The sequence below is a fragment of the Chelonia mydas genome, chromosome 6, assembly GCF_015237465.2.
Source record: "Chelonia mydas isolate rCheMyd1 chromosome 6, rCheMyd1.pri.v2, whole genome shotgun sequence".
NCBI lineage: Eukaryota > Metazoa > Chordata > Testudines > Cheloniidae > Chelonia > Chelonia mydas.
The window spans coordinates 90,052,923-90,078,121 of NC_051246.2; the positions used below are offsets into that span (position 1 = coordinate 90,052,923).

Genomic DNA, 25,199 nt, shown 5'->3' on the forward strand with positions numbered 1-25,199 from the left:
ACACAATCAGTCCTTTCCCTAAGTTCTCCCAAGGGCTTGAACATATGGAGATGGTGGTAGGTCTTCTGTTGCCCTTGTCTCACTCCCTCCCGTTGCCTTCCAGCTCTAGCTGCAGCTGGCCTCATTCCTGCTCCCAAGGTCAGGTCTAGAACCAGTAGCAGGCTACATGGGCACAGCAAGGGCTCAGATTAGTGGGTGACTAAAACAGCTAGTTCTTGGATGTCATCTAGCCAGGCTATTGGTCACTTCATCCAATCTTGTAGTCAGTGAAAATTCCAACACAGAAAAAAAGTTTGCTGAAAGCAAGATTTATAGGTAGTAGTAGATGCATGCACTCTCCTAGTAATGTGTGCATGGACTGTACTGCCATTACCTCTGGCAGATAATACAGAACAGTCATTTCCGCATGAGGTTGTGGTAAAGGTTTCTTACATTCCCTGTATACCACAGGCCAGTTCTGAGGTATTTTACACTAGAGGGACTGGCCTGTTTTACTAGGAGGTTGCAGGGGAATTTCTCAGGTCATTATGGGAGCTTTGCCTCACCTCAGGTGGAAGAGACGGGGCAGGCAGTTTAGCATGAGAGGGAAAAGACTGCCACCGCCAGGCTGTGCTGAAGAAGCAAGCTGGCACTGAGCCTCTGCAGGGATGGGTGATGGGCCATCTCGTGAGAGCCTTTTTGCTTCTAAATGTAAACCTCTTTTGTTTCCACATAGGCATTGGGGTAGGAGAGATTACAATTGCCACTTTTGAAACACACTATTAAACAACTGAGTATTGTCATACCAGAGTGCCTGGGTTGGGGGAGGGGATGGGAGGAAATACTGAGAAGCTACAACCCCTTCCTTGAGTGCTCTGTTTCTACAGACGAACTGTATAAAATATTAAACACACATTTCTCTACCCCAGTGTAGGGACTTGCCATGAGTCTTGTACTAAGACTATGGTTGTAAGGGCCAGCCACATTCCCTCCCCCTTCTCCCCCCCAAGTAGCTTAGGCTTATGTTATCAACCCAACCCTGCAAAATTATTATTATAGTTCCTGCTCTTATTGACTTAAAGTTCAGTGGGTTAAAACACAAACCCAGAGGAGGGAAATGATCTGTCTGATTCTAATTTGAACAGGAACCAAGTTACCTCTACTCCCATTTTCCTCTCCCTTTCACCTCAAGTAAGTGAAAAACCATCTGTTCTTGTCTCACCATAGCTCCTTAACCAGCATCCTCTGAACAGAGAACTGATTCTGTCTTACTCAAGACTGGTCAGAGGGGAGAACAGGGAGGGAGAGGCCCAGGCTTCTAGACCAAGACAGCCAACCTAGCCACCTCTTGCTTTCTGCTTCATACCTGCCCAAGAAGCACTTGCCTTGGAACTAGCCAATCCTGAAAGGTTAAAAGCCCTCAGTATTAAGCAGTTTAAGGGCTAACACATTGAAAACTGAGGCTTACAACACATTGGGGATTTCACTTTGCATTGAATGCATGTGTTATGTTTGAATATTTATATTTTTTAAAAATTCTCTGGGCCAAACTTCAGTTCTACATGTAAAAATTATCAAGCATCAGCCAAAGGTCTGTGGTTTGCCAGGGCATGACAAGCACTCTGAACTGCTGGTACAATGGGGCATCTACGAATCCATTCACTGAAGCTGTGTCCGGGCTGCTTATAAGCACAATCCGCTTCAAGGCTGCCTAGTTGGAATTTAGGCTCTTTGGCTTTCAGGAGGCAGATTTTGTATCAGTTACGGCAATGAAGTTATTTAGAAACCATACTGTGGCTGCTCTCGTTGCAGTTGGGAACTGCTTAGTCCTTGGGGAATTGATTCCATAGCTTCAACCCATGTTTTGCTGTAGGACTGACTCCTGCTGAGCTATGCAGTTGGAAATTTGAACTTGCCCTCTCTTCCTTCTGGAAAGGCCAATGTTCTGTAGGGGGTGCTGGCTCAGTGGGAGAGCCCCAGAGACTGCAGCAGGTGAAAGGTGGCACCCAAGGCCCAGCTTGTCTCTATGTTGTTCACTTTCTTTGTTAACTATGAAGAAACAAAAAAGAAATCAGTCATTTGCAGCATTTCTCCCAGACCTATACAGCTGCCACCATAGACCAAGAGCAAGCTGATGGGTAGATGCACAGAATGGCAACAACCTCAAAGAGCTTCATTCGCTACTCTGCAAAGGAAAACACAATGGATATTGCCTGGAAGCAGCAACCTGAACTGCTAGTGTCCAGGAACATCTGTTATGGAATCAGATGGATTTTAAAAGAACAAATACTAACAGTCTCTCTCCTTTGAGTCCAATTGCAACAACTTGGCATGGGGATGGGGGACTGCTTGGTCAGCATAGATTCCTGCTTTCCTTTAGGTGTTGTACTCATCTCTAGCCCACTGTACAATCTGGACCAGTATCATTTTCAGTTCTTTAACTTTGTCTCCCTCTGCACTTTCCAATACTACTCCTCACTGTCCTGTTCTTCTTGCTAGCCTCCACTGGTCCCTGGCCTCAATCATACTGAAGACAAGAATTTAAGAAACAAGTGATGTGGGGGAAAAGGGTGAATATACTAGGAAGCAAAGTGAACTGTCTCAGCCTGCTCTCCACTGTAGGAAATCCTCCCCAACCCCAGACTGCCTCCCCACAGACCTGCCTAAAATCCTCCCATAGCAACAAATTGCTAAGTGTTCTCCACCTGGGATCTGGCCAGTTACATGAGGAGGAAGAGCTAAGCAGAGATTGGCACTGTGAAGAATAATAAAGCCCACAGAACCTCCTTCCACAGCCAGACAGAACTTGGGCCACAGAGAAAAAATGGGATAAACACAGGAGTTCTTGTTTTCTTAATTCCCGTTTCATGATTGGTAAGAGCAATAATGCCCCTGAGCTGGCCTTTTTGAAGGAGCTGGATTATCCTTCATAGCGCTTAGGTTCAAGAGGTTCTACACATGGAAACTGCACAACATGAGGAGGGCTGGGATCAGATGTCCTGGATGGATGGAGGAACCAAGTGCTTCATGGGGGAGGGAAGATGGTGAGGAAGAGATTGGGTGGGAGTTAGCAGCTGGTGAGAATATAAACCTGCTGCTGCCAAATTTCTCTTCCTCTTCTGCTGCTGTCCATGTCCAACATTATCTCACCCTGAGCCTTTAATTTCCTTCCATATCAAATCCAGTCTTGTTTCAGTGAAGACTCTGCTTCCATCTCATCTCCTGTTGCTCTTTCCACATCCACTCAGTGTGCACATCTACTTCCCTTCGCACCCTCTGAATCGTTTCCCCACAAATACCTCTGTGCCTTCTCCCATGCTGCTCCCTCTTCTTGGGACAGCCTCCTTGATCCTGTTCCCCATGCATCCTCTCCTCCTCCTCTTTCACATCCCTCTGCAGCCACTTTCTTACATTTCTTCCACCTGAACCTTCCCTCCTATACCAACCTAATAAAAACATGTCCACTATGAAACAAGCAGCCTCATCCCCTTATTAGAGGTAAATTTTGTTCTTAACTCACTTATTGTCATCTCTCTCTCTCTCTCCAGCAAGACCTATCATATCATCTGTACTGGAAAGTTTTGGGGGGCAGCAATTATTCTTTGCACAGTGCCACCCACACCTACAGCCCTATATACAAATGTCAGATAATAGCATCCAGGGTGTGGCGGAGAACTGGAAGGTAGGAAATTGGGAAGAGCTTGAATGCACGTGGCCAGAAGGAGAGAGGGAAGTAGCTGTTCAAAAAGAAGAAAGCTTGGCCTGCGTGTCCAGTTTAGGTAGTGGAAGGAAGGTCGGGAGGGGCTCTGCCAATGGGCATTTGTTCTGGGAGTTTGTAGAGTGCTGGGAAACTGCAAGGTGTATTGTGCTACTTACAAGGGAAGAGCAGCTGCCAACAAGTGCCTCAGTGCAAATGACAAAGGACATGTACAAAGCAGGCACAGCCACAGGAACTTAAGGGTCCAGAGCAGAGTAAAAGCCAAGAGCCTTTGGCTCATATGTACATCAAATACATTCCCTTCCCTATGTGACTAGCAGCAGCCAAGTTAATGCAAAGTAGGAGAATTTCTCAAGTCTAATTTTATTTTCACCACTGATACTGTCGAGTCCTCAGAGCTTCCATGGTGGGGTTGCACATACTGCAGAGGAAAGCTTTTGTTCATAACTATTTATACTGAATACATTTTTTTAAATTAGGAAATTAGTTCTGTTAGGTTTTGAAAACTTCTTGTATTATTATTTTAAACAAAATCTAAATTTTGGGTAAAGTTTGGGTTGAGAAGATCACCAGGAAATGACAAATGTCTGGAAGTTTCTATTGCTTAATTCTAGGTCACCATAACCAACAGGCCAGTGGCTATATTCAATCCCTTGCCAAAGCAGTGATTCTATGAAATGCAACCTGTCTCATCCCACCACTGTGTATGTAGAGGGAAGAGGTGAGATTCCATGAGCCAGAGAGTGTTAATGCATCATCTTCTCTCAAGATACAGGAAAGCTCGTGCTAGGGTCTTGCAATGCTTCTCTCACCTGTAAGAGTGTGTTATCCCCAAATCCAAAGCCTTCTTTTAGTAATGCAGTGATGTAACTGAGATCCATACAGAGGAAAGGGCTGGCGGAAGTGTACCTGTCCAAGTTATCACACACTGGGGGGGAGGGGGGAGAGAGAGAGAAAGGGGGTTCAGAAGGGTATTCATTAGTAGAACACTTGACTAAACAGCACATCTAATCAGAGCCCATGGCACAGGTGCTGAGCACAAACCCTTTGCTTCCATGTACAGGGAATCTGAGTCTGCACAGCTGTGCCAGGGATTAGCACATTAGTATTTTATGTTCAAGGTACTTCTCTTGTTTTCTTTGGACACCGTTATGAACACCTCTTAACTCAGCAAGAGCATTCACACAGCTCTAATGAAAGCTGAGTCAGCTTTTGATGAACATTAAAGCTAGAAGTGAGCTCTTAGGTTACCTACTCTTTCATCAAAGGACACACCAACCCAGATCATTCCTTGTCTAGTCGTCTCACCTGGAATCCCCCCAATGACTTAGATTCCACTATCTCTCTTAACAGCTCATTTCTTAACTGAATTTTTCCCTTGGGATTTTAGGTTGTTACTAAGTGCTAGCCCAAATGGAGGCCTCGAGATTGAGCCTTCCATCCTTTCCTTTTGGCTAATTCCTCACAGGTCCAATAGCTGGGAGACAGTTACACTGCATCTGTAATGGGCGCAGTCACTTCTCTTAGCTGTACGGATATTACAGACCACCAGCCAGGCAGACAGGTTATGTACGAACCTAGCCAAGCAGACAACTACTGCTAACTCTGAGTCCAAATCTAAGGAACAGCCTTTTTTCAGCCTAGGTACAGAATGCCACACCCCAGTGATCAGCTAGGATGTAACAGGCCAATACGTTGGCTGCATGTACACAAACAAAGTCTTAATACACTCTTTATACCCAAGGGGACTCCCTACTTTTATCAATACCCCCTCTTGTGATTTGTTATATAATAAATATTTGACCAAATATGAAATTCCGCATTACACACTATACTATAGAACATGTTTATCTACTTATTAACAGTAACAAACCTACTAATCTTATCTTATTATTTGACAGAGATTTTCCTTGTTTACTCGGATTGCGTTTGGCAGGTCACAATGACATCTTCTTTGACTTTCAGGGGCATTCCAAAAACTGAACAACAGGATATTTAGTAAGCCAGAAAGAAACCTCTTCCCAAAAGGGTTATTCAAAGGTCTTATTGATCACAACAAACTAGGCCAACAATTATATTGCTTATGTACTGCTGGCCAATATATGTTTCATTAAATATACTTAGGCCCTTACCATCTTACATGCAGTAAGTTCACCACATCTCTTTCACTTCCTTACACACTGGCCTCTTTATACACCTCTCATTTCCATCTTAAAAGCACCATGGGGTGTTTATAAATCACCATAAAATTCATAAAAATTCTCTTTGGACTGAAACTTGGTCACAAGGTCACAGCCCATGACTTTCCTTTTTTAAGAAAACAAATCCATAATAAATGCTCAGGTTGTTTTTGATACAAGTTGTGAAGGTTTTCCACCTGTACCACTCAGAAACGACATATTCACAACTGAAGACTTGCCATCCCTCCCTCCATATTGTGGACTTGGATATTTTCGGGTTAAAAGGTCACACGGTGGACAGAAAGGCTACTTACCACACAGTTGTAGTTCTTCAAGCTGGAGTTCCTGTATAGATGTATATGCTCTGGGTCTGCATGCAAGTTTGGAACCTTCTAAACCAGCAGCTATAGTCTCCTCAACACCACATACAAGCCCCAGGATATAAAAGGGGCCATACGTGGCCCCTACTACAACTTAATTCCTTCTACTAAATCAAGATTCTATGGCAAAGACTAAGACGAATGGGAAGTGTGAATCCCATACAGGCCATCATCTCACAGAGATGCTGTTCCGGGTAAGTAACAGTTCTTCCTCCTCTCAAGCAAGAATTGACTATGTGGTCCACCACTACGGAGAATTGAGATGTAGTCGCAGCCCACTACAGAGGTGAGCAAGAGAAGCACAACTGTAATTTGGGGAGGATTATGGATAATTAATAGATGGATTAAAGTGGCAATCAGAGCCCATTTTAGTTAAAAATTCTGTGTGTGGGCACAGAAACACCTTACTCTTATGGAACAACATACATGGGGGTGATCAGCCAGCAGGTCTTGGATCTCGCTCTTTGGGCTAATGTCGCTATCAGGAACACCATATTCAATGATGGATAGAGCAATGAACAACATGACAACTCAAACTACACTGCCATTAGCTTTGTAAATACCAAGTTCAAGTCTCAAGATGGTGATTCATGAACAGATGGAAACACATGAATCAGGCCCTTCAAATATTTTTTCATCATAGGATGTGAAAACTAGAGGATCCACTCATAGGAGGGTGAAAAGCAGAAGTGGCTTCCAGGTGAACTTTAACAGAATTCAAAGAGAGTCCAGATTGTTCGAGAAATAACGAGTTCAAAAGCAATGGGATGTGTGACTAACAAGGGTCATCATTCTGCTAAGCTCAGACATGAAGTCCAGAAGTCCCTCTTGATTTTAATAGAGTAGATCCACTTCCTGCCACAATGATCCTTATGAATGCAACACACGCCCTGAACTGTAAGGCCAGTATGCTTTCCGTCTTCAAATTCCTCTTCAAGACTTGCTTCTACTGCAACTATTACAAGAAATGAGTAAACTGATAATGGATACATGACAGGGCAGCAAGAGACGGATGGAGGGAGCAGTTGGGCATAGCTGATTTGTATTTATTTTTTAAATCAATCCCATGTCCTGTACTGTGTATAATTATTGCACATATTGCCATGGTCTCCTTTTCCCCATACCTCTCATGTTTCACAATATTTACCTTCTTTAGCTTTCCTTTCAAAATCTCTCACTTCTAGAGCTCCTCCTTTTTCATAATCTGAAAAGTAAGAGATGAGAAAGCATCATCAGAGGTCTTAAAAAAAAAAATCTCAAACAAAAGCTTAAATTCTGGACCATAACTGAGGCAAAGGGTAGGTTCTGCAGCCCAGAATACACAGAGCTGCAGAGGGTAGAACACAAGAAAGTGAAAGTCGTTATCTACAGAGTCTGTATGCAGCATAGTTGTAGATGTGTCAGTCTCAGGATATTAGAGAGACAAGGTGGGTGAACCAATATCTTTTATTGGACCAACTTCTATTGGAGACAGAGAAGCTTTTGAGCCACACAGAGCTGCTCTTCAGGTTTGGGAAAGGTCCTCCAAGACAAACTGTGTTGGGGGGGACTCAGCTCCATGTTTGTTCCCTGGGTGTGCTTCTTCCTATCCTCCATCAAAGCCACACAGGTGGCCCTTCTTCCCACTCCTCATGCCAGGTAACCTCAATGCCTCAGTTTCCCTCTCCTAGTTAATGAACATGCACATCATCACACAAGAGCTCTCTATCACAAGCTGATTTACCTATCAGGTCAGTGTCAACAGCTCGATCGTAATAATAGGAGAAGGCATAGAAGGAGCTTCTGCGAATCTCATCTGGCTTGTGCAATTTCCCTTGTATGACCTTCACCACTTCTGAATAGCAAGGCTCAAATCCTGTTTCTCCTGTCAGGGCAAACACACAAAAATGAACCCATAGAGTCAGATCAGGAGGTAGAGGAACCAGTGACAATTTGATGGGAAAGCAAAAGAGAAAGCAGAGTCCAAAGGAGAAATAAGAAAGGGTGAGAGAGAGAGTGTGAAAGGGAGAAGTTTAGACATCCAAACCCAAGAGAAAGTTCTCTTCCATAATATCTCAGCAACTTTTAGTACATTATACTTAGAATTTCAGAAAGCCTTTGACAAGATCCCTCACCAAAGGCTCTTAAGTAAAGTAAGCTGTCATGGGATAAGAGGGAAGGTCCTCTCATGGATCAGGAAATGGTTAAAAGATAGGAAACAGAGTAGGAATAAATCATCAGTTTTCAGAAGAGAGAGAGAAATAGTGGTGTTCCCCAGGGGTCTGTACAGCGACCAATACTATTCAATATATTCATAAAAGATTTGGGAAAAGGGATAAACAGTGAGGTGGCAAATTTGCAGACAATTCAAAATTACTCAAGATAGTTAAGTCCAAAGCAGACTGCGAAGAGTTACAAAGGGGTCTCACAAAACTGGGCGACTGGACAACAATATGGCAGATGAAATTCAATGTTGATAAATGCAAAGTAATGCACTGGAAAACATAATCCCCAACTATACATACAAAATGATGGGGTCTAAGTTAAATGTTACCACTCAAGAGAGAGAGTGTGGAGTCATTGTGGATACATATCATAGAATATCAGGGCTGGAAGGGACCTCAGGAGGTCATCTAGTCCAACCCCCTGCTCAAAGCAGGACCAATCCCCAATTTTTTTTGCCCCAGATCCCTAAATGGCCCCCTAAAGGATTGAACTCACAACTCTGGGTTTAGCAGGCCAATGCTCAAACCACTGAGCTGTCCCCCCGCTCTGAAAACATCTGCTCAATGTGTAGTGGCATTAGGAAAGGGTTAGATAAGAAGACAGAAAATATGTAGAGGCATTATGATAAATCCATGATCGCCCACATCTTGAATACTGCATGCAGATCTGGTTGCCCCATCTCAAAAAAGATATACTGGAATTGGAAAAGGTACAGAGAAGGGAAGCAAAAATTATTAGGGTCATGGAACAGCTTCCATATGAGGAGAGATTAAAAAGACTGGGACTGTTCATCTTAGAAAAGAGATGACTAAGAGGGGGATATGATAGAGGTCTACAAAATCTTGACTGCTGTGGAGAAAAATGAATAGGAAAGTGTTATTTATTCCTTCACATAACACAGGAACTAGGGGTCACCCAATGAAATTAATAGGCAGCAGGTTTAAAACAAACCAAAGGAAGTATTTCTTCACACAATGCTCGGTCAACCTGTGGAACTCTTTGCCAGGGTATGTTGTGAAGGCCAAAACTATAACAGGAAAAAGAACTAAAAAAAAAAACTAGATAAGTTCATGGAGGATAGGCCCATCAATGGCTATTAGCCAGGATGGGAAGGGATGCAACACCATGCTCTGAGTGATCTTAGCTCTGTTTGCCAAAAGCAGAGAGTGGATGACAGGGGATAGATGGATGGATCACTTGATGATTGCCTGTTCTATTCATTCTCTCAGAAGCACTTGGCACTGGCCACTACTGGAAGACAGGATACTGGGCTGTATGGACCATTGGTCTGACCCTGTATGGCCATTCTTATGCGCGTTCTCTACTCCAGCATCATACTTGGACTCATCCAGGACCCAGGCCCAACTGTGTCACCTGGTACTATTTACCTCACGTGTTTTTGCAGAACTGTGTATGAATCCTTCAGAGACTAGGCTGCACAGTGCACACACAGGGCTCCCACAGTGCAGGCAGAGCTCTCCTTGTGATCCACTATAATCCCCAGATCCTTTTTCTGCAGGACCACTGCCTAACCAGTTATTCCCCATTTTGTAATTGTGCATTTGATTTTTCCTTCCTACATTTGTACTTTGCACTTGTCTTTATTGAATTTCATCTTGTTGATTTCAGACCAATTCTCCAATTCATCAAGGTTCTTTTGAATTCCAATCCTGTCCTCCAAAGTGCTTGCAACTCCTCCCAGTTTGGTGTCATCCTCAAATTTTATAAGCACACTCTCCACTCTATTATCCAAGTCATTAATGAAAATACTGAATAGTATCCAACCCAGAACAGAACCATGCGGGATCCCATTAGATACGTCCTCCCAGTTCGATGATCCATCAATAATGATTCTGAGTACAGATTTTCAAGCAGTCATGCACTCACTTTATAGTACTTTCATCTAGACCACATTTCCCTAGTTTGCTTATGATCATCTCACGTGTGATGGGGTAAAAAGCTTTACTAAAATAAATCACATCTACTGTGTCCCCCTTATGCATTGGGCCAGTTACCCTGTCAAAGAAGAATATTAGATTGATTTAGCACAATTGGTTCTTGACAAATCCATGTTGGCTATTACTTATCCCCTATTATCCTCTAGGTGCTTATAAATTGATTATTTAAAATTTTTTTTGTATCTTTCCATGTATTGATGTTAGGGTGATAGTCTATAATTTCCCAGGTCCTTTTTTTTCCCCAGGTCCTTTTTTTCCCCCTTTTCAAGGATAGGTACAATGTTTGCTCTTCTTCAGCCTTCTGAGACCTCACCCATCCCATGAGCTCTCAAAATTAATCACTAATTTTACCTCAATGGGACCAGTAGATCCAAAACTGCCTACCAGAGATCTACAGCATTTTGTAGTGAGAAATGGCAACTTCTATAGGGCCAGCTGCCCTGAGCCTGATCACTTCAGATTTTTCCTGCGCTGTATCAAGGAATTTCCATGTCAAGGGACTTGTGGTTGGCTCTGTGACCATACCCTGAGCACTGACTGACATCCTCACAAAGAACAGGGTCACAGAAAGGGTGTTGACCAAAAACTTATCCCACAAAAGGAAGGTACCCAAATCACCTTCTGCCAGAAACAAAACCTCCTTAATATACCTTCTCTGTTGCCACCATATTGATATCTCACTCCCCCAAAGTGCCACTCTGCCTCCAGTCGCTTCGGTAAACAAGAACTTCGGAACATCTGTCCATCCACTGCTGCAAGGAAGCCAGAGGAAAGTCAGAAAGGGCTGAGACCTCCTAATGCTCCCCCTCCCCCCAATCACTACTCCAGAGGAAGGAGAGAAAAGCCCAAGATGCCTTACAGTTTGTCCATGGGGAAATTAAGATTTGATTAAAAAGTTAAATGCTGCACAAACTGATTCTGAATTGGGGAATAGTCTGAACTCTGGAATACGCTCCCTCCTTGGTCCTGCAAGCTGCAGCACAGCTGGGCCTCTCACCTGTTAGTGGGAAATAAATATTATTCTCCGTTTCTGGGCAGATCACTGCCTGGGAAATGGAGAAAAGGGTAAGATACAGGATGGGAAGCATGGGAAAGGGGCAGCTGGCACAAGATTAACTTCACCCACCTCTTTAAGTATCTAACATGGCTATTTCAACGAACTATACCTTGCATTTCCAGGGCTCCAAGCGTTGCTAGTCTGGCGGCTTTCAGTCCAAAGCCCAAATAGCTGCAAAAAACCCAAAACAAAACATTGCCATTTTCCCTGGCTCATCTGACATGCCTCACACACAGCCAGCCCTAGATCTATGGCATGCACAAACTATATTCTCTTTCTGTGCCTCCTATCCCACATCCCCCTCTACATCTTAGATAGTTTCCCTCTGCTAGGAGAAGAATTCCAAGTGCCAACGGACTAATGCAAAAACAAGGTGTTACAAAGCACACATATGGGGTGCAAATCTAAAACTAGGCAGGAAGTAGGTAGAAGAAGAATAGGAAGTTTTTGGGCAACTCAAAAAATCTGGTGTGAATTTCTGAGATTTAAAATAAAAAGCATCAGAGAGAAGAAGGGGACTTGCTGAACGAGAAGAACGAAGTAAAAAGGAGCATTAACGCGTGTACATCTCTACAAACAAATGCAATGAAAATGGGAAATAAGCAAGACGACCCAAGTCATACACAATGATGGAGATGATGATCTAACAGAAATTGGGCAACTTTAATCTATGATGCCCACAAAATATAATGTGATAACCAAGAGGGCAGTGGAGAAATACTTTGGGTAAAGATACAAGGAATGTAAAACAATAGGAAAAATGACCACAGGCAACTGATTCAGGCCAGAGAGAAAAAGACAGACTCCAGGACCAATTCTTGGGACACTTGACACCACAGAATACCACAGAACTCATTACATCAGCTAAAACGACTAACCAAGTTTCTAATTGTGATAATGGCTCTTGTGCACTAGGACTGGACTGAAATCACTAACTCATCACTGGACTGAAATCACTAACTCATCACACTTGGCTGAGTTTTAAACTAACTGTAAATTACACGGGAAAACTGAATGGGCATCACTGTTGACCGCTTAATAAACACCCCTGCTCAATAGCAGCAGTGGGCAAAAAAAGCAAACAAACTGCTTGGATACACAAAGTATAGGTTAGAAAATAATTCTTAAAATAATTTAATGTTGTTATATCATTCAGTGGTATGCCCTGACCTGGGCTTAGTTCGATTCACCGTATCTCAGAAAGGAAATAGCAATTTCAGAAGTGGGTGACAAAAATGCTAGAGGCCTGGGCACACTTTTATGCAAAGGAGAGATCGAGAAGACTGAGCTGTTTAATTTTGAGAGGAGCGGAATAAGAGAGGGACATGATACTGTGTAGCGAGGAGGCATGGACCCCAGCCATGACTGTAAGGGGCTGGGGGGAAGGAAGCACTATTTACCTCCGGGTGGGCAGAGCCGGACCAGCCCCGCCTTCCCAGCGAGAAGCAGAAGAGTGGGACATGATGCTTAAAAGGTGGGCCCTGCAGCTCAGTTGGAGGGGAGCTGGCAAAGGAGATAGATGCATCCTGCCCACTGCTGAGCCCCACGCTTGAGGACGACCCCTGCAACGCCAAGGACCCAGAAGGACTGCTAGGTCGGCCAACTGATGGGAGGACAGAGAAGCTACTTGGACTGCCGCTGGCTGTGTAACCCCGGGAAGACAGAGGACCCCATGAGACTGCAATGGGGTCATAGGAAGTAGCCCAGGGACAGCAGACAATAGTCTGGTTGTATGGCCAGAATACTGGTCAGCGTGTTTAAGTGGGATCCCCGCTGACCCAGTGGCACACCCCTCCACTGCTGTCAGGGCCCGGGGCTGGGACCTGGTAGAGAAAGGTGGGCCCCGTCTCCCACCCCTTGTGGCTGCCCCACCCCTGGGGTGGCCACTTACTCACCTTACGCCAAGAGGCTTGTGTTTATCTGCCTGAGCCAGGAGGCCAGGCGAAAAACTGCCTATTGCTCTGCCCTACACCGAGGGTCAGACCCCCTTTAAAACGGCTTGTTGCTCTGCCCTGCCTAAGGGCCAGAGCCTTATAGACTGCTTACTGCTTGGCCCTGCCCAGAAGCTCATAGACTACTGGGTTCAGAGCCCTGAAACCGCTAGTTCCCCCTTAAGCTTTGTTGGGCAGCCAAGCGGTAGCGAGGGGGCCTGGCCCCCCCGCCGAGACTGATGGGGAGGGACCACCATGGACCCTTACATACTGATACACAAAATGTACAACCTAAAGATGGTAGGTGAGGTGCTCCTATTTACCCTCATAACAGAGCAAGAGGATAAAACTGATCAAAGGACATTACTTTTATACAATGAGCTTCTCAGTGACTAATAAGCCAAGCCTTTCTGGAATTGGTGGTTTGGGATGCGAGAGGTCCTGTATCCCATTTCCAGTCCTTTGACCAGGTTGTGTCTTGATAGCTGAATTACACTTTCCAAGTGGTTTTCAAGCAGATAATCTAGTCGGAAGATTAGGGCTCAACAACTCACTATGGGACAACATGTTACATCCTAGGCAGATCTCAGGTTGTGGAAGGACTGATTTTCCAGTGGAAGTGACAGCTTCTTGCGCCTCACCTGTGTGTGTAGAGCTTGTAAGTGCTATTGAACATTTCAAATGAGGTGACAAAATCCACAGGGGTTTGCTCCAAGGTTTCCTAAAAATTAAGTAAACAGTATATCTTTCAGTCCCTATTACTCAATCAAAAACCCAAAAAATAAAAAAAACCCAAAACCTAGTGATAATATTATTGCTAATTTTCACATAGGCAGCGAGATAATTTACTGTACTCATCCAATGTGGCTACATGGAGCTATCCATCCTCCATGACAAATAACTCATAATTTTGGTATTGGGGTAGCACCCATAATGCTTCACCTGTTCACCTCAAAATTACTATAGCCCATGCAGCCTTACTTCTGCCCCTTGTGAGGATGCATTATTATTTGTAAGAGTCATTAATTATATTACACAAAAAATCTAAATTAAAAGAACATTATCAAGGTTGCAAAGTCAAGCACTCAAAAACAGAATGAGGAATGGGTTCTGTTGAAAAAATAATATGTGATCATAAAATTAAATTAAAGATGCACAAGGGGTCTAAATTCTGGCATTTTTTTAGCACTTGACTTTGCAACCTTAATAATCTTCTTTCAGTGTTGTTTTTGTTTGTGTAATTTCTTTGCTCTTAAAAAAGCCAATGGGGGAAAAAAAAGCCATAAATTGCATCATGTACCATCATACTGACATCCCCATGAGTCATCAGCAGGCTTGGAACCTGCAGATTCACCACACAGAGCTCTGCCATTTCAGCTAGTAGTGTAAATAATGGTAAGAGTAAGTTGTCATCCTCTGTCCCTAGAGGAGGATGAGACACACACTTTGCCAGTGAGTTTCACAGTTATTTGCTGACAGTACAGAAATGGTGAAACTCAGGGATTTGGGGTTCCATTGCAGGCTTTGAAGGAGAGTGAGCACAGACTCTTCTGCACATTCTCTCCACGTGTGATCCCGCCTCCCACAACCTGTTCCTGTCCCAGTGCTTTCTCTTCACTGCTTGAGCAAAGGGGCAGACTATTAGGAAAGATACACTAACACCACTCAGAATTTCTTCTAACATGCAAGAAACATCCCTGGGAACCTTTTCCTTTTGTAACACACAAAGTCTAACCCGTGATAGCGAGGCCTTCCCAGCCTGGGCCTAGACGACACAAGCTGCTTTTCTTTGGTTTATAGCCATTTTTCTTTTCTCCTTAAACAGGATATTTTGTTTACAAGCACCAGTCATTGAATTTCCTTGTCAATATTAAAGGGAACAAAAGCAGACTGACCTTTGCAGATGGCATGCAGATGCCTGTGCTGAAAAAGTGAGTCCTCAGAGCACGTGCGTGCCTGGGCACCATTACCCATGGTTATGGCAACTCTAGCACACATGGTTGTGTCTACTCCTCACCTCAGACCGTGGCAGGAAAGTGATTTGGGTTGAGGCTCCTCCCAGGTCCAGTATCCCAACTGTCTGCTGGTTCTGGCTGTACAGCTGCCCTGCAGACAATATCATGATCAGAATAGCCGCTCTTAACTCAGAGACTGCCCATAAATCCTTAAGCCATCCTGTTATCAATGGATCACAGACCCATACCGGGGCTGATTTGGTCTGAAGGATCCATAGCCAGATGAAGATTAGCTTCACATAATGTTGGAACATGCTGGGGTGGTGTCAGGCAGAAACAAGGGGACTGAAAGGATGACCTCCTTCCCCCAACTCATTACCATGGGGCTGGCAGACACATGGCAGGGACTGAGGGCAGAGATGAGAGATCTTCCCTCCTGATTTCAGCTTCAGTTCCATGGAGAAGAAGGGGGGGAAATCCCTACACATCCAAAAATTGTATGTGGATAAAATCCTCTCCCCCATCTCTAGCAAACTCTAGGAGAGCATAAATCCCCCAATCTGTAGCTGATTCTTGGCGAGGTACAGAAGGGGAAGAGTAAATACTTCCAGCTCTAACAAATTCTGAGAACTGATCCGGCCATTACCATTTTCCCTCAGCCAGGACAGAGGCTCTTTCTTCCCCCTCTCTGCTACCATGATGGAGAGGAAAGGGAAAGTAAGCCAGGCAAGGGGGGCGGGCACAGACAGGGTAGCCAACTCCAAATTCCTTCCAGTTCAAGCCTAACAGTGAGTCAAGCAGTTAATTACCTGTCAGAAAGTTCACAGTGATCCAGGCTAAAACTCCTGCAAGGAAAAAAAGAGGAACTGAAACTGCTTCTACCTCCTGCCTCCTCACACACCCTCATACAATCTGTGAGCTAGTCATCATTTGTATTACATTATATGTGCTTTTCAGACAAACAAATAAGACAAGTTCCCTGCCCCAAACATCTCGCAATCTAACTTACACCTATAACAAAATGACATGTCATGTAAGATCAAAAGGAGGAGTGGGGAGAGGGATTTTTGGCATCTGTGCATCTAGAGCAGAGACAAGAATTGGGCTCTGTATCACAATGATACACAAACGGTCACTGAGATAAGATAACACGTAAATTTACCTTCGGTGTTAGGAATTTAAATGCTCAAAAGTCAGCTAACCTTAAAACTGCATACACATTCTTTGTATTTTAATTTTGTCGTATTTACAGTTAGATCTGAAAAAACATGGATCTGCTTAGTGAGACCCAGTAAAATATGAATAACTCCTCCTCTCCTGGTCTAGCCACTGAGCTTCGTTTTGGCATTGGGCGTACATCAGCTGTGGGATTCCAGCTGAAACAGATGCTGTTTGAGGAGGGAACTTAGAAAATAAAAACCTATGAAGGCCATAGTAGGCTCTACTAGGCCCCACTAGTCCTCCTCCCTGCGCGTGCAATACTGTTCCCTACAGCACATTCTCAAGGGCTACATCCCATTACCCCTAATAATACACTATGAATAGCACTAATAATTTATGTCCTTCCTTCAAATACTTACAGACTGATCATGCTCATTGTCTCTTACACCAGCATTGACTCTTTCAATCTTTCCTCATAAATAGGTCCTTTATTTTTTCTGCTATTTTCAGAACTCCCCAAATTATTACTATATTAGTGGTAATTAGTACTGAGCAAAATTTTTCAACATTTGGGGGGGGGGGGGGGGGGGGAAATGCAGATTTGGGTTGACCGAAAGAGTTCTCAAATTCATGTTGAATTTGATGCATTGTTTTGGTCAAAATAAAAACTTTTTAAAACAATCTGAAAAAAAAAGATCAAAATGTTTCAACATTTTTTAAACAAAACCTTTTGATTGTTCAATTTTAATTTTTTGGTTTTGAAATTTCCTTCAATTTTATTTGAAAAGGCTCAAAATGGAAATTAAATGTTTCAAATCATTTCCCCCCCCCCCCCCCCCCCAACTTCTTGATACACTTACATTTTGAAAATGTTCATTTTCAGATTGGTCCCAAACAATTTTTTTAAACTTTTTGGAATTGCCAGCAAACCAAAAAATCAGTTATTCACACAGCTCAAGTAGTAATGAAGAGCTCAGTACTGAATGTAACTTTTCAGATGGGTCTCATCAGCACTACTTAAAGAGAGATTTTTCACCTCCCTATTCTGTGATGTGAGACTTCTGTGTACCTACTCCAGTTTTATAATGGCCTTTATTGCAGCTATATCATGTTGCAGACTCATGTATAGTTTGCTACCCACTCTAGTCTATAGTCTGTTTCAGCCATTCCTGGTTCTCTGCGTTTTGCTGCAACTCTGTGTTTCGGACTGTTTCTATGCTACTCTATTAGCTGCATTTCTTCAAGATGAATTTAATTATATTATTCGCCAAGCTTTCTAATATCGCTCAGGTTAATTAGTGCTGTTTTTATATCCTCATTAGTGGTTTGCAGTGCTTCCAAAATTAGTGTCATCTGCAAATTTCACTAACGAGTCTTTACCCCATCTTCTAGATCATTCATGAAGATATTTAATAAAACATGGTGTCAAGTATCAGGGGGTAGCCACGTTAGTCTGTATCCACAAAAACAAGGAGTCTGGTGGCACCTTAAAGACTAACAGATTTATTTGGGCATGAGCTTTTGTGGGTAAAACACCACTTCTTCAGATTTTAAACTCTTTGGTGCAGGGACCAACTCGGTTTCTGTTCATCCAATGCCATACAGAAACATTTCCTCTGGTAGGATTCTCTACATTCTGGATCATATAGTGTCGTCTACATAACTCTGGAACCCAACTTCCCAAGACCCACCTTCAGAAGATCCATCCATGATGCTAACACTGTTATTTGGAACCAGAAAGGGTGACTCCTCAAAGACCTCTCTCACCTGAGGAAAGGAGAGATGGTTAGATTCTCTGGGCCTGGGGCCTTGCTCTCCACTGGGGGTGCTGGACAAAGCTTCCCCTTTCTCCCCAGACCAGTAGGAAGTAAAGCATGAATGTGTGGTGTTAGGCAAAGCTTTCTCCTCCTCCTCCTCCTCAGGGCACTAGGAAGGAAAGAAGGATGTGTACTAGGCCCCTCTCCATCCACCCTTTATGCCTCTATCAAGACGGGGGTGTAGGGCCACAGCAGGAGGGTTTTAAGGTCTGAGAGTTCTCATACACTCTTATGGAATTACAGCTGTTTTTTGCAGTTGGGACTAAGTAATGGTAGAGAGCATGAAGAAGTGAGCTATGAAAGGTACCGTAAGGAGGACCATACTATTGCACAGAGATCTCTCAGGTTACCTCTGAGAGCAGAGCCTGGGCTTTGGGCTCTGGCAGCAGCCTCAGTCCAGCTGTAGCTTTCAGGACCACTGGGGTCTCCTTCCAAAGACTACGTGGCACAGCTTCTTTGGCCATTTTCAACAATCCTTTCACAGTTTCTGCACCCTAAAAATAAACAGAAGCTGTTTCTTTCACACTATTCCCTTCGACAGGCAATCAGAAAAACAGTAATCACTTTAGAGCCCCCTCCTTCACCCTAGAACACTAGGCAAAGTACATATCCCGCAACAGAGGGTGACACACATAAAGGGCCAGCAGGGCACATAGGCACCACAGTGATAGGCACTTAGGAAAGAGCGAGATCAGGAGGGCACATGCATCCTTAAGCATGGGAAGAAGAGACGTGTACAGAGCTTTTTTTTTTTTTTTTTTTTTAAATGACAGAAAATGCAGTTTCTTTGCTCATGAAATTCTAGGCTTTATATTGGGGGGGAGGGGGAGTGGTCTGATATCTGACAAACCTGGAAGTCATGCTGTATAAAACAGCTAGTTTCTCTGGTACCATTACTGACTGAAGAGGCAAGGGGGAGGGAGCAAAGAGAGTCTCTGTAGATTTCAGTACAGTGACATTGTCATGTTCTAGGTGCAATCCAGACCAGTGAGAGATTGTGTCACTGTCTGCCCTGTAACTCTGGGGGAGGGAATTCCGGGGGATGCTGCTGATCCAGGGGCTGGCGGTGGCCCGGGATCCCCCCGCCACCGCTGCTCCGTGGTGGGGGCACAGCCTGGGGCGCCGCTGCTGCTCTCAGACCAGCTGCCTGGAGCTGCCAGAGTAGCGGCTGGTGCAGCTGGCCCTGGTGCCGCTCCAGCTGCTCGGGTGGACATAGGGTCAGCCACACCAGCTGTTGCAGAAGTCATGGAGGTCCTGGAAACTCATGGAATCCCTGACCTCTGTGAAAGATTTGCAGCCTTACTGATGACATCAAGAAGGCTGACACATTTAATGCCCATTTTGCTTCAACCTTGACTGAAAAAAAAAAAAAAAAAAAAAAACGGAAAAAGAAAAAGATACATTTTGACCAGATACTTAACACAATTAATATTAACAAGAAGATGGAAGGAACAGAAGCCAAAATAGGGAAAGTACGGATTAAAGAATATTTCGATAAATTAGATACATTCAAATCAGCAGAGCCTAATCAAATTCACCTCGGGTACTTAAGGAACTAGCGGAATGAATCTTGGAACCACTAGTGATTATCTTTGAGAACTCATGGAGGATGGGTAAGGTCCCAGAGGACTGGAGAAGGGCAAACATAGTATCCATCTTTAAAAGGGGGGGGAAGAAGATCCAAAGAATTATAGAAGTCAGCCTAACTTTGATAGCTGGAAAGATACTGGAACAAATTACTAAACAATCAATTTGAAGCATAATGGGGTTATAAGTAATTGTCAACAACAAATCATGCTAATTTCCTTCTTTGGCAGGGTTACTGGCCTAGAAGATAGGAGGGAAGCTGCAGATGTGATATATCTTGGATTTTAGTAAAGCTTTTGACACAGTCCCATGCGACATTCTCATAAACAAACTAGGGAAACAAGGTCTAGATGAAATATTATAAGGAGGGAGCTCAACTGGTTGAAAGACGATATTCAAACAGTAGTTATCAATGGTTCACTAACAAACTGTGGGAATGTATCTAGTGGGGTCCAGCAAGAGTCTGTCTTTAGTCTGGTACCATTCAATATTTTCATTAAAGACTTGGATAATGGAGTGGACAATATGCTTATAAAATCTGTGGATGACACCTAGCTAGGATGGGTTGCAAGCACTTTCCAGGACAGGATAGGAATTCAAAATGACCTTGACAAATAAGAGATTTCAGACCCATGCAACATGATGAAATTCAATAAAGGTAAGTGCACGGTACTCCACGTAAGAAGGAGAAATCAAGTGTACGACTACAAAATGGGGAATAAATGGCCAGGCAGTAGTACTGCTGAAGAGGATCTGGGCGTTATAGTGGATCACAAATTGAGTATGAGTCAACATTGTGATCCAGTTGCAGAAAAACAAAAGGCTAATATCGTTCTGGGGTGCATTAGCAGGAATATTATATGCAAGACACAGGAGGTAATTTTCCCACTCTACTTGGCACTGGTGAGGCCTCAGCTGGAGTTCTGTGTCCAGTTCTGGGTGGCATACTTTAAGAAAGATGTGGACAAATTGGAGAGTCCAGAGGAAATCTACAAAAATGATAAAAGATTTAGCGAACCTGACCTATAGGGAAAGGTTAAAAAAACTGGATATGTTTAGTCTTGAGAAAAGATGACTGAGGGGGGACCTGATAACAGTCTTCAATATGTTAGGGGCTGCTATAAAGAGGATAGTGATCAATTATTCTCCATGTCCACTGAAGGTAGCACAAGAAGTAATCTGTTTAACCAGCAGCAAGGGAGATTTAGGTTAGCTATTAGGAAACATTTTCTAACTAAAAGGATAGTTAAGCACTGGAACACGCTTCCAAGGGAGGTTGTGGAATCCCTGTTGTAGTAGGAATTGAGCCTGAGACATAAGCCCTTGTATCAGAGGCCTGGTATGAGGCAGAACCTGCTTACAGAATTTGGCAAGAACAGGGCTGATATTGCAGAAAAACATATTCTTAAGAAGTGCTAGTCACTGAATGCATCCGATGAAGTGAGCTGTAGCTCACGAAAACTTATGCTCAAATACATTTGTTAGTCTCTAAGATGCCACAAGTCCTCCTTTTTTTTTTGCGAATACAGACTAACACGGCTGCTACTCTGAAACTAGTCACAGAGTGTTCATGCAAACACATCCCAATATCAAGTGGTACCAGAACATCCGATATCAAGGATGATACAAAAACATTCCCCAAGGATAACAGGAACACACTGACCCCTCCTAAAAGAAAAGGTCAAGATAACAGTACATAATAAAAATGTTTTAATTGAACCAACACGTACAAGATGATGGGTGATAACCAGCAATGTCATGGGGCAGTAACTAACTACGTCAAAGGGGCAGTACTAACGTGTTTGTATTGGGGTATAAAGATGGATCTTAGAGGGAGTATTTTTGGCCAGCCTAGAGAGCAGTGAAAAGTCCCGTCATTGACTGATCTGCATCCATGGTCACAAACATACATGTTTTAGTATCCTTGTAAAGTCTGCCAGGTGCTATTACTGTGCTTCATCAACAATAAACCTGGCCGGGTGCCTTTGCTAAAAACTGAGTCTGTAAATTTATTGAGCAGTTCAATTAAGGTCTGCTTGCTCTGCAGAGCTGGGACAGCACACTGAATAAATACACACGCAGTTGCCCAAAAACAGTTTTTAAGAACAGGTTGAAAAAACATCTGTCAGGGAGGGTCTAGGTTTACTTGGTCCTGCCTCGGCACAGGGGGCTGGACTAGGTGACCTCTCGAGGTCCCTTCCAGCCCTACATTTTTATAATTCTATGATAAATCCAAAAAGCCATTCACTCTTTTTGGATTTAAAAGGTTCCTACTCACATGGTCTCTCTTGAAGATGCATTCCTGTAACATTGAATTTAGCAGCATAAACTGATAAATTTGCTGTCACCACTGCACCCATTGCACTGGCTCCTCGGTTTAAGGCCACTGATGCATGGAAACTCTGGTGGCCTACTCCAGGACTGACTCTGATTTTCCTACTGCCCTACCCTGTTGATAGGTTAATTGCTGCCATCTCACTGAGGCAGTTGTGATTCATTAAAGATCACCTGAAGAAAGGTGGAAGTAGCCCTCTGGAAGGGAGACGGATTAGGGAAAGGAGCCGTAGGAGCAGCCACGCCAAGGGTTATTGGTTAATAATCCTTTATGATAATAAAAACAACCATCAGAAGGCAGTGATTTTTTTTTTTTATTCTTTACAGTGAGTATATAATATGTTTGGAACTGGGTGTGGAGTTCACAAGTTTACAGCTTCTCCTTGTCTCAGTCTCCTCCTCCTCCAAGCTGAATGGAAGGACACAGGTGCCCACACATTCATTTGAGAGGGCTGACAACTGATCCATGTGTATTGATCTCTGGGATGAAGTGATTTTCAAAACAACAAAGAAGTACACAGGTAAATCAAGTACCTGTAATTCTGTCAACTTAACATTAAGGAGTGGGTTCTTGGCAGGGTACAATGGAATATGGGTCCAGCAGGCAGGATACAGAGATCAAAATTACTTTCCTCTTATTGCTGACGCTTGACAACTGTCCTTGAAAACACTTGGAAAAGTGGGAGGTACCAGAAAATTGGTACTAGCTTAGGTTTTTTTCCAGTCTTCAAAATAATAATAATTTGTCCATCTTTAGTACCTACCTTTACAAACAATGAATTAACCCCCACAACAATCCTGAGAGATAGGTAAACATTCTACTTATCTCAGAGATAAGGAAACTTAGATACAGACAGAGGAGATTATTTTACCAAGGCCACACAATGAATCTGTGGAATAGAACTCTGATCTCTTGACTGCCAAGTCCTGTGCTTTAGCTTCAAGACCACCTGGGAAACTGCTGTCTCATTGTTACGGGAAACTTTAACATACACGTTTCTTAACTTCATTTTAATTTTGAAACTTTAATGTTTCATTAATCTAGGGCGGTGGTTCACAAACCTTTTTAGTGGAGCTCAACTTTGACCACCTCCCCACATCTCGTGTTCACCTTGCCTTTGCTTTTCTTGTCCACTTTCACTCTTTCCCTCCCCTGCTGTTTCTGGGTCTGTTCTCTAATCTATGAATTCTTTCCTTCTTTCTTCTACACTCCCTGCTCTCCATTCACCAGAAGACTACACTGCTCTTCAAGGTGGAGATGAAGTGTTACCAGTGGCTCAGGCCACCTGTATTTTTACAGATAAACTGGATGACTAACATGGGAGCAGAGAAGAGAAAAGGGTCAATAGGGCTGCTGCCTGTTTATTAGGAACTGCTTCTGCATGGCTGGCTCTCTTAAGGGCTGCAGAACTAGGGTCTGAACCTAATGGAATCTGACTCTCAGGCTTAGGTCAGGTCATCTATGATCTCCTCCTCCTCGTGCCCATGAGGTCTGCATGGCAGTGGCTGCTGTGTGCCCACTCCTGCCAGCCACCACCACCACCTTGCTGCACTCTGTGCTATGGAGTGAGTATGCCGAAGGGTTGCAGCACCTCTCAGGCTTTAGAGGTCTGCTCAGGCCTAATTTTAACTGAGGCACTAAGGAGATGAGCAACTATTTGTTCTTGTCACAGACCTGGTCAGGCTCCCTGGCTGGTGGCTCACCAGACTGCTGTGGGAGGAATCCAGCCATTGGACCCCAGGTGTTTTAAGCCTCTGGAGTCTAAACAGCACTCAGACGCTTAGGCAGACTCTTGGGGTGCAAACTCCTCCATCTAGCACCCTGTCCTGAGAGCGGAGACCCCTGCGGTAGAGATCTGCTCAGGTGTGTTTTTAAAGCCTGACCCAAACCCAACTACACCACAGCTGACCAGAACCGAGTCTGAGAGTGTCAAGTTGTTTTCAGACTCAACCCAATCATGACATTTTGCCCTAAACCTACGTCAGCACCACAGCTGCCTTGCCTTTGGGGGTTGACTTCCCACTCCCCATGCCCTGTGCTCATGATCCGTCTCCAGCTGCCTCCTGCCTGTGGGGTAAGCATGGTAGTGACTGCATGCCCCACTCATGCCAGCTGCCCGCCCTGCAGCGCTATGTGCGCCATGGAATAAGAGCACTGTGACTCTTTAGCACACTTACTCCATGGCGCACACAGAATGCAGCAATGTGGCAGCAACTGGCAGGAGCAGAGCAAGCAGCTGCCGCCAATCCCAAGGGCAGGAGGAAGTGATCAGAGATCACAAAACCTGAGCCTGGTCGTTTTCAGACCTGACCCGACCCTGACACTTATAGTTGGATCCTGTTGGATTCGGGTTGGGCTGAGAAGCTCAACTATGCAGTCAAACTGCCTAGCCTCTTGAATCAATGCTGACTCCGCTAGATGTCCCTGTAGTTTAAATACACCGTCTCTCAGGTTTCCAACCAAAGGTGTGAGCCTTCTGGTTTCTCTCTTCCAGGGGCCACGTGACAGGTGTAAAAAATAATGCACACAGACACTGTGTACAGAATTCTAATACCATTGCTCTGTACTTAACAGAGAAGGCACAGCCAGATCCCCCAAATTATCACATTTCTCCCCCATGTCACAAATCTAGTTGGGCTCACCAGATTGCTGTGAGGGGATATACTGAACCTCCCCCCCCGCGATGTGCTTTCCTGGGTCTCAGTAGACTGCAACACTGTTTCTTCCCTCGGCCTCTCTGACACATTTCCTGGGCATCAACTCTGTCTGTTACCCCTTCATGGAAAGGAGCCCCGCAGCCCACTTGCCGTAAGCTCCTCAGGATCAGTGCTGACTCCAAAGATAACCCAGTACCTTTAAAACACATCCTGTCCCAGAACTCCATCCAAAGGTGTGAGCCTTATGGTTTACATTTTCCAGATGTCACATGGTAGATG

The 25,199-nt window shown here is 44.0% G+C and overlaps 1 protein-coding gene across 4 annotated transcripts in view; it reads right to left on the bottom strand.

Moving 5' to 3' along the window:
• Positions 1-292: 292 nt before the first annotated feature.
• The window catches only part of ENTPD5 (ectonucleoside triphosphate diphosphohydrolase 5 (inactive)), a 37,120-nt gene continuing 12,213 nt past the window's right edge, over positions 293-25,199 (bottom strand). For 3 of the 4 annotated variants that reach the window (XM_007065230.4, XM_043549947.1, XM_037900664.2), the window contains 11 exons: positions 18,692-18,835; positions 18,216-18,291; positions 16,173-16,208; positions 15,426-15,514; positions 14,050-14,129; positions 11,587-11,648; positions 11,071-11,172; positions 7,981-8,121; positions 7,405-7,461; positions 4,510-4,625; positions 293-2,028 (listed from right to left, as the gene is read on the bottom strand). In XM_007065230.4, coding sequence (XP_007065292.1) covers positions 1,942-2,028; positions 4,510-4,625; positions 7,405-7,461; positions 7,981-8,121; positions 11,071-11,172; positions 11,587-11,648; positions 14,050-14,129; positions 15,426-15,514; positions 16,173-16,208; positions 18,216-18,291; positions 18,692-18,835 — 990 coding nt within the window. In that variant the 3' untranslated portion in view covers positions 293-1,941. The remainder of the gene's footprint in view (positions 2,029-4,509; positions 4,626-7,404; positions 7,462-7,980; positions 8,122-11,070; positions 11,173-11,586; positions 11,649-14,049; positions 14,130-15,425; positions 15,515-16,172; positions 16,209-18,215; positions 18,292-18,691; positions 18,836-25,199) is intronic. The other variant, XM_027827622.3, reaches the window with a different exon arrangement.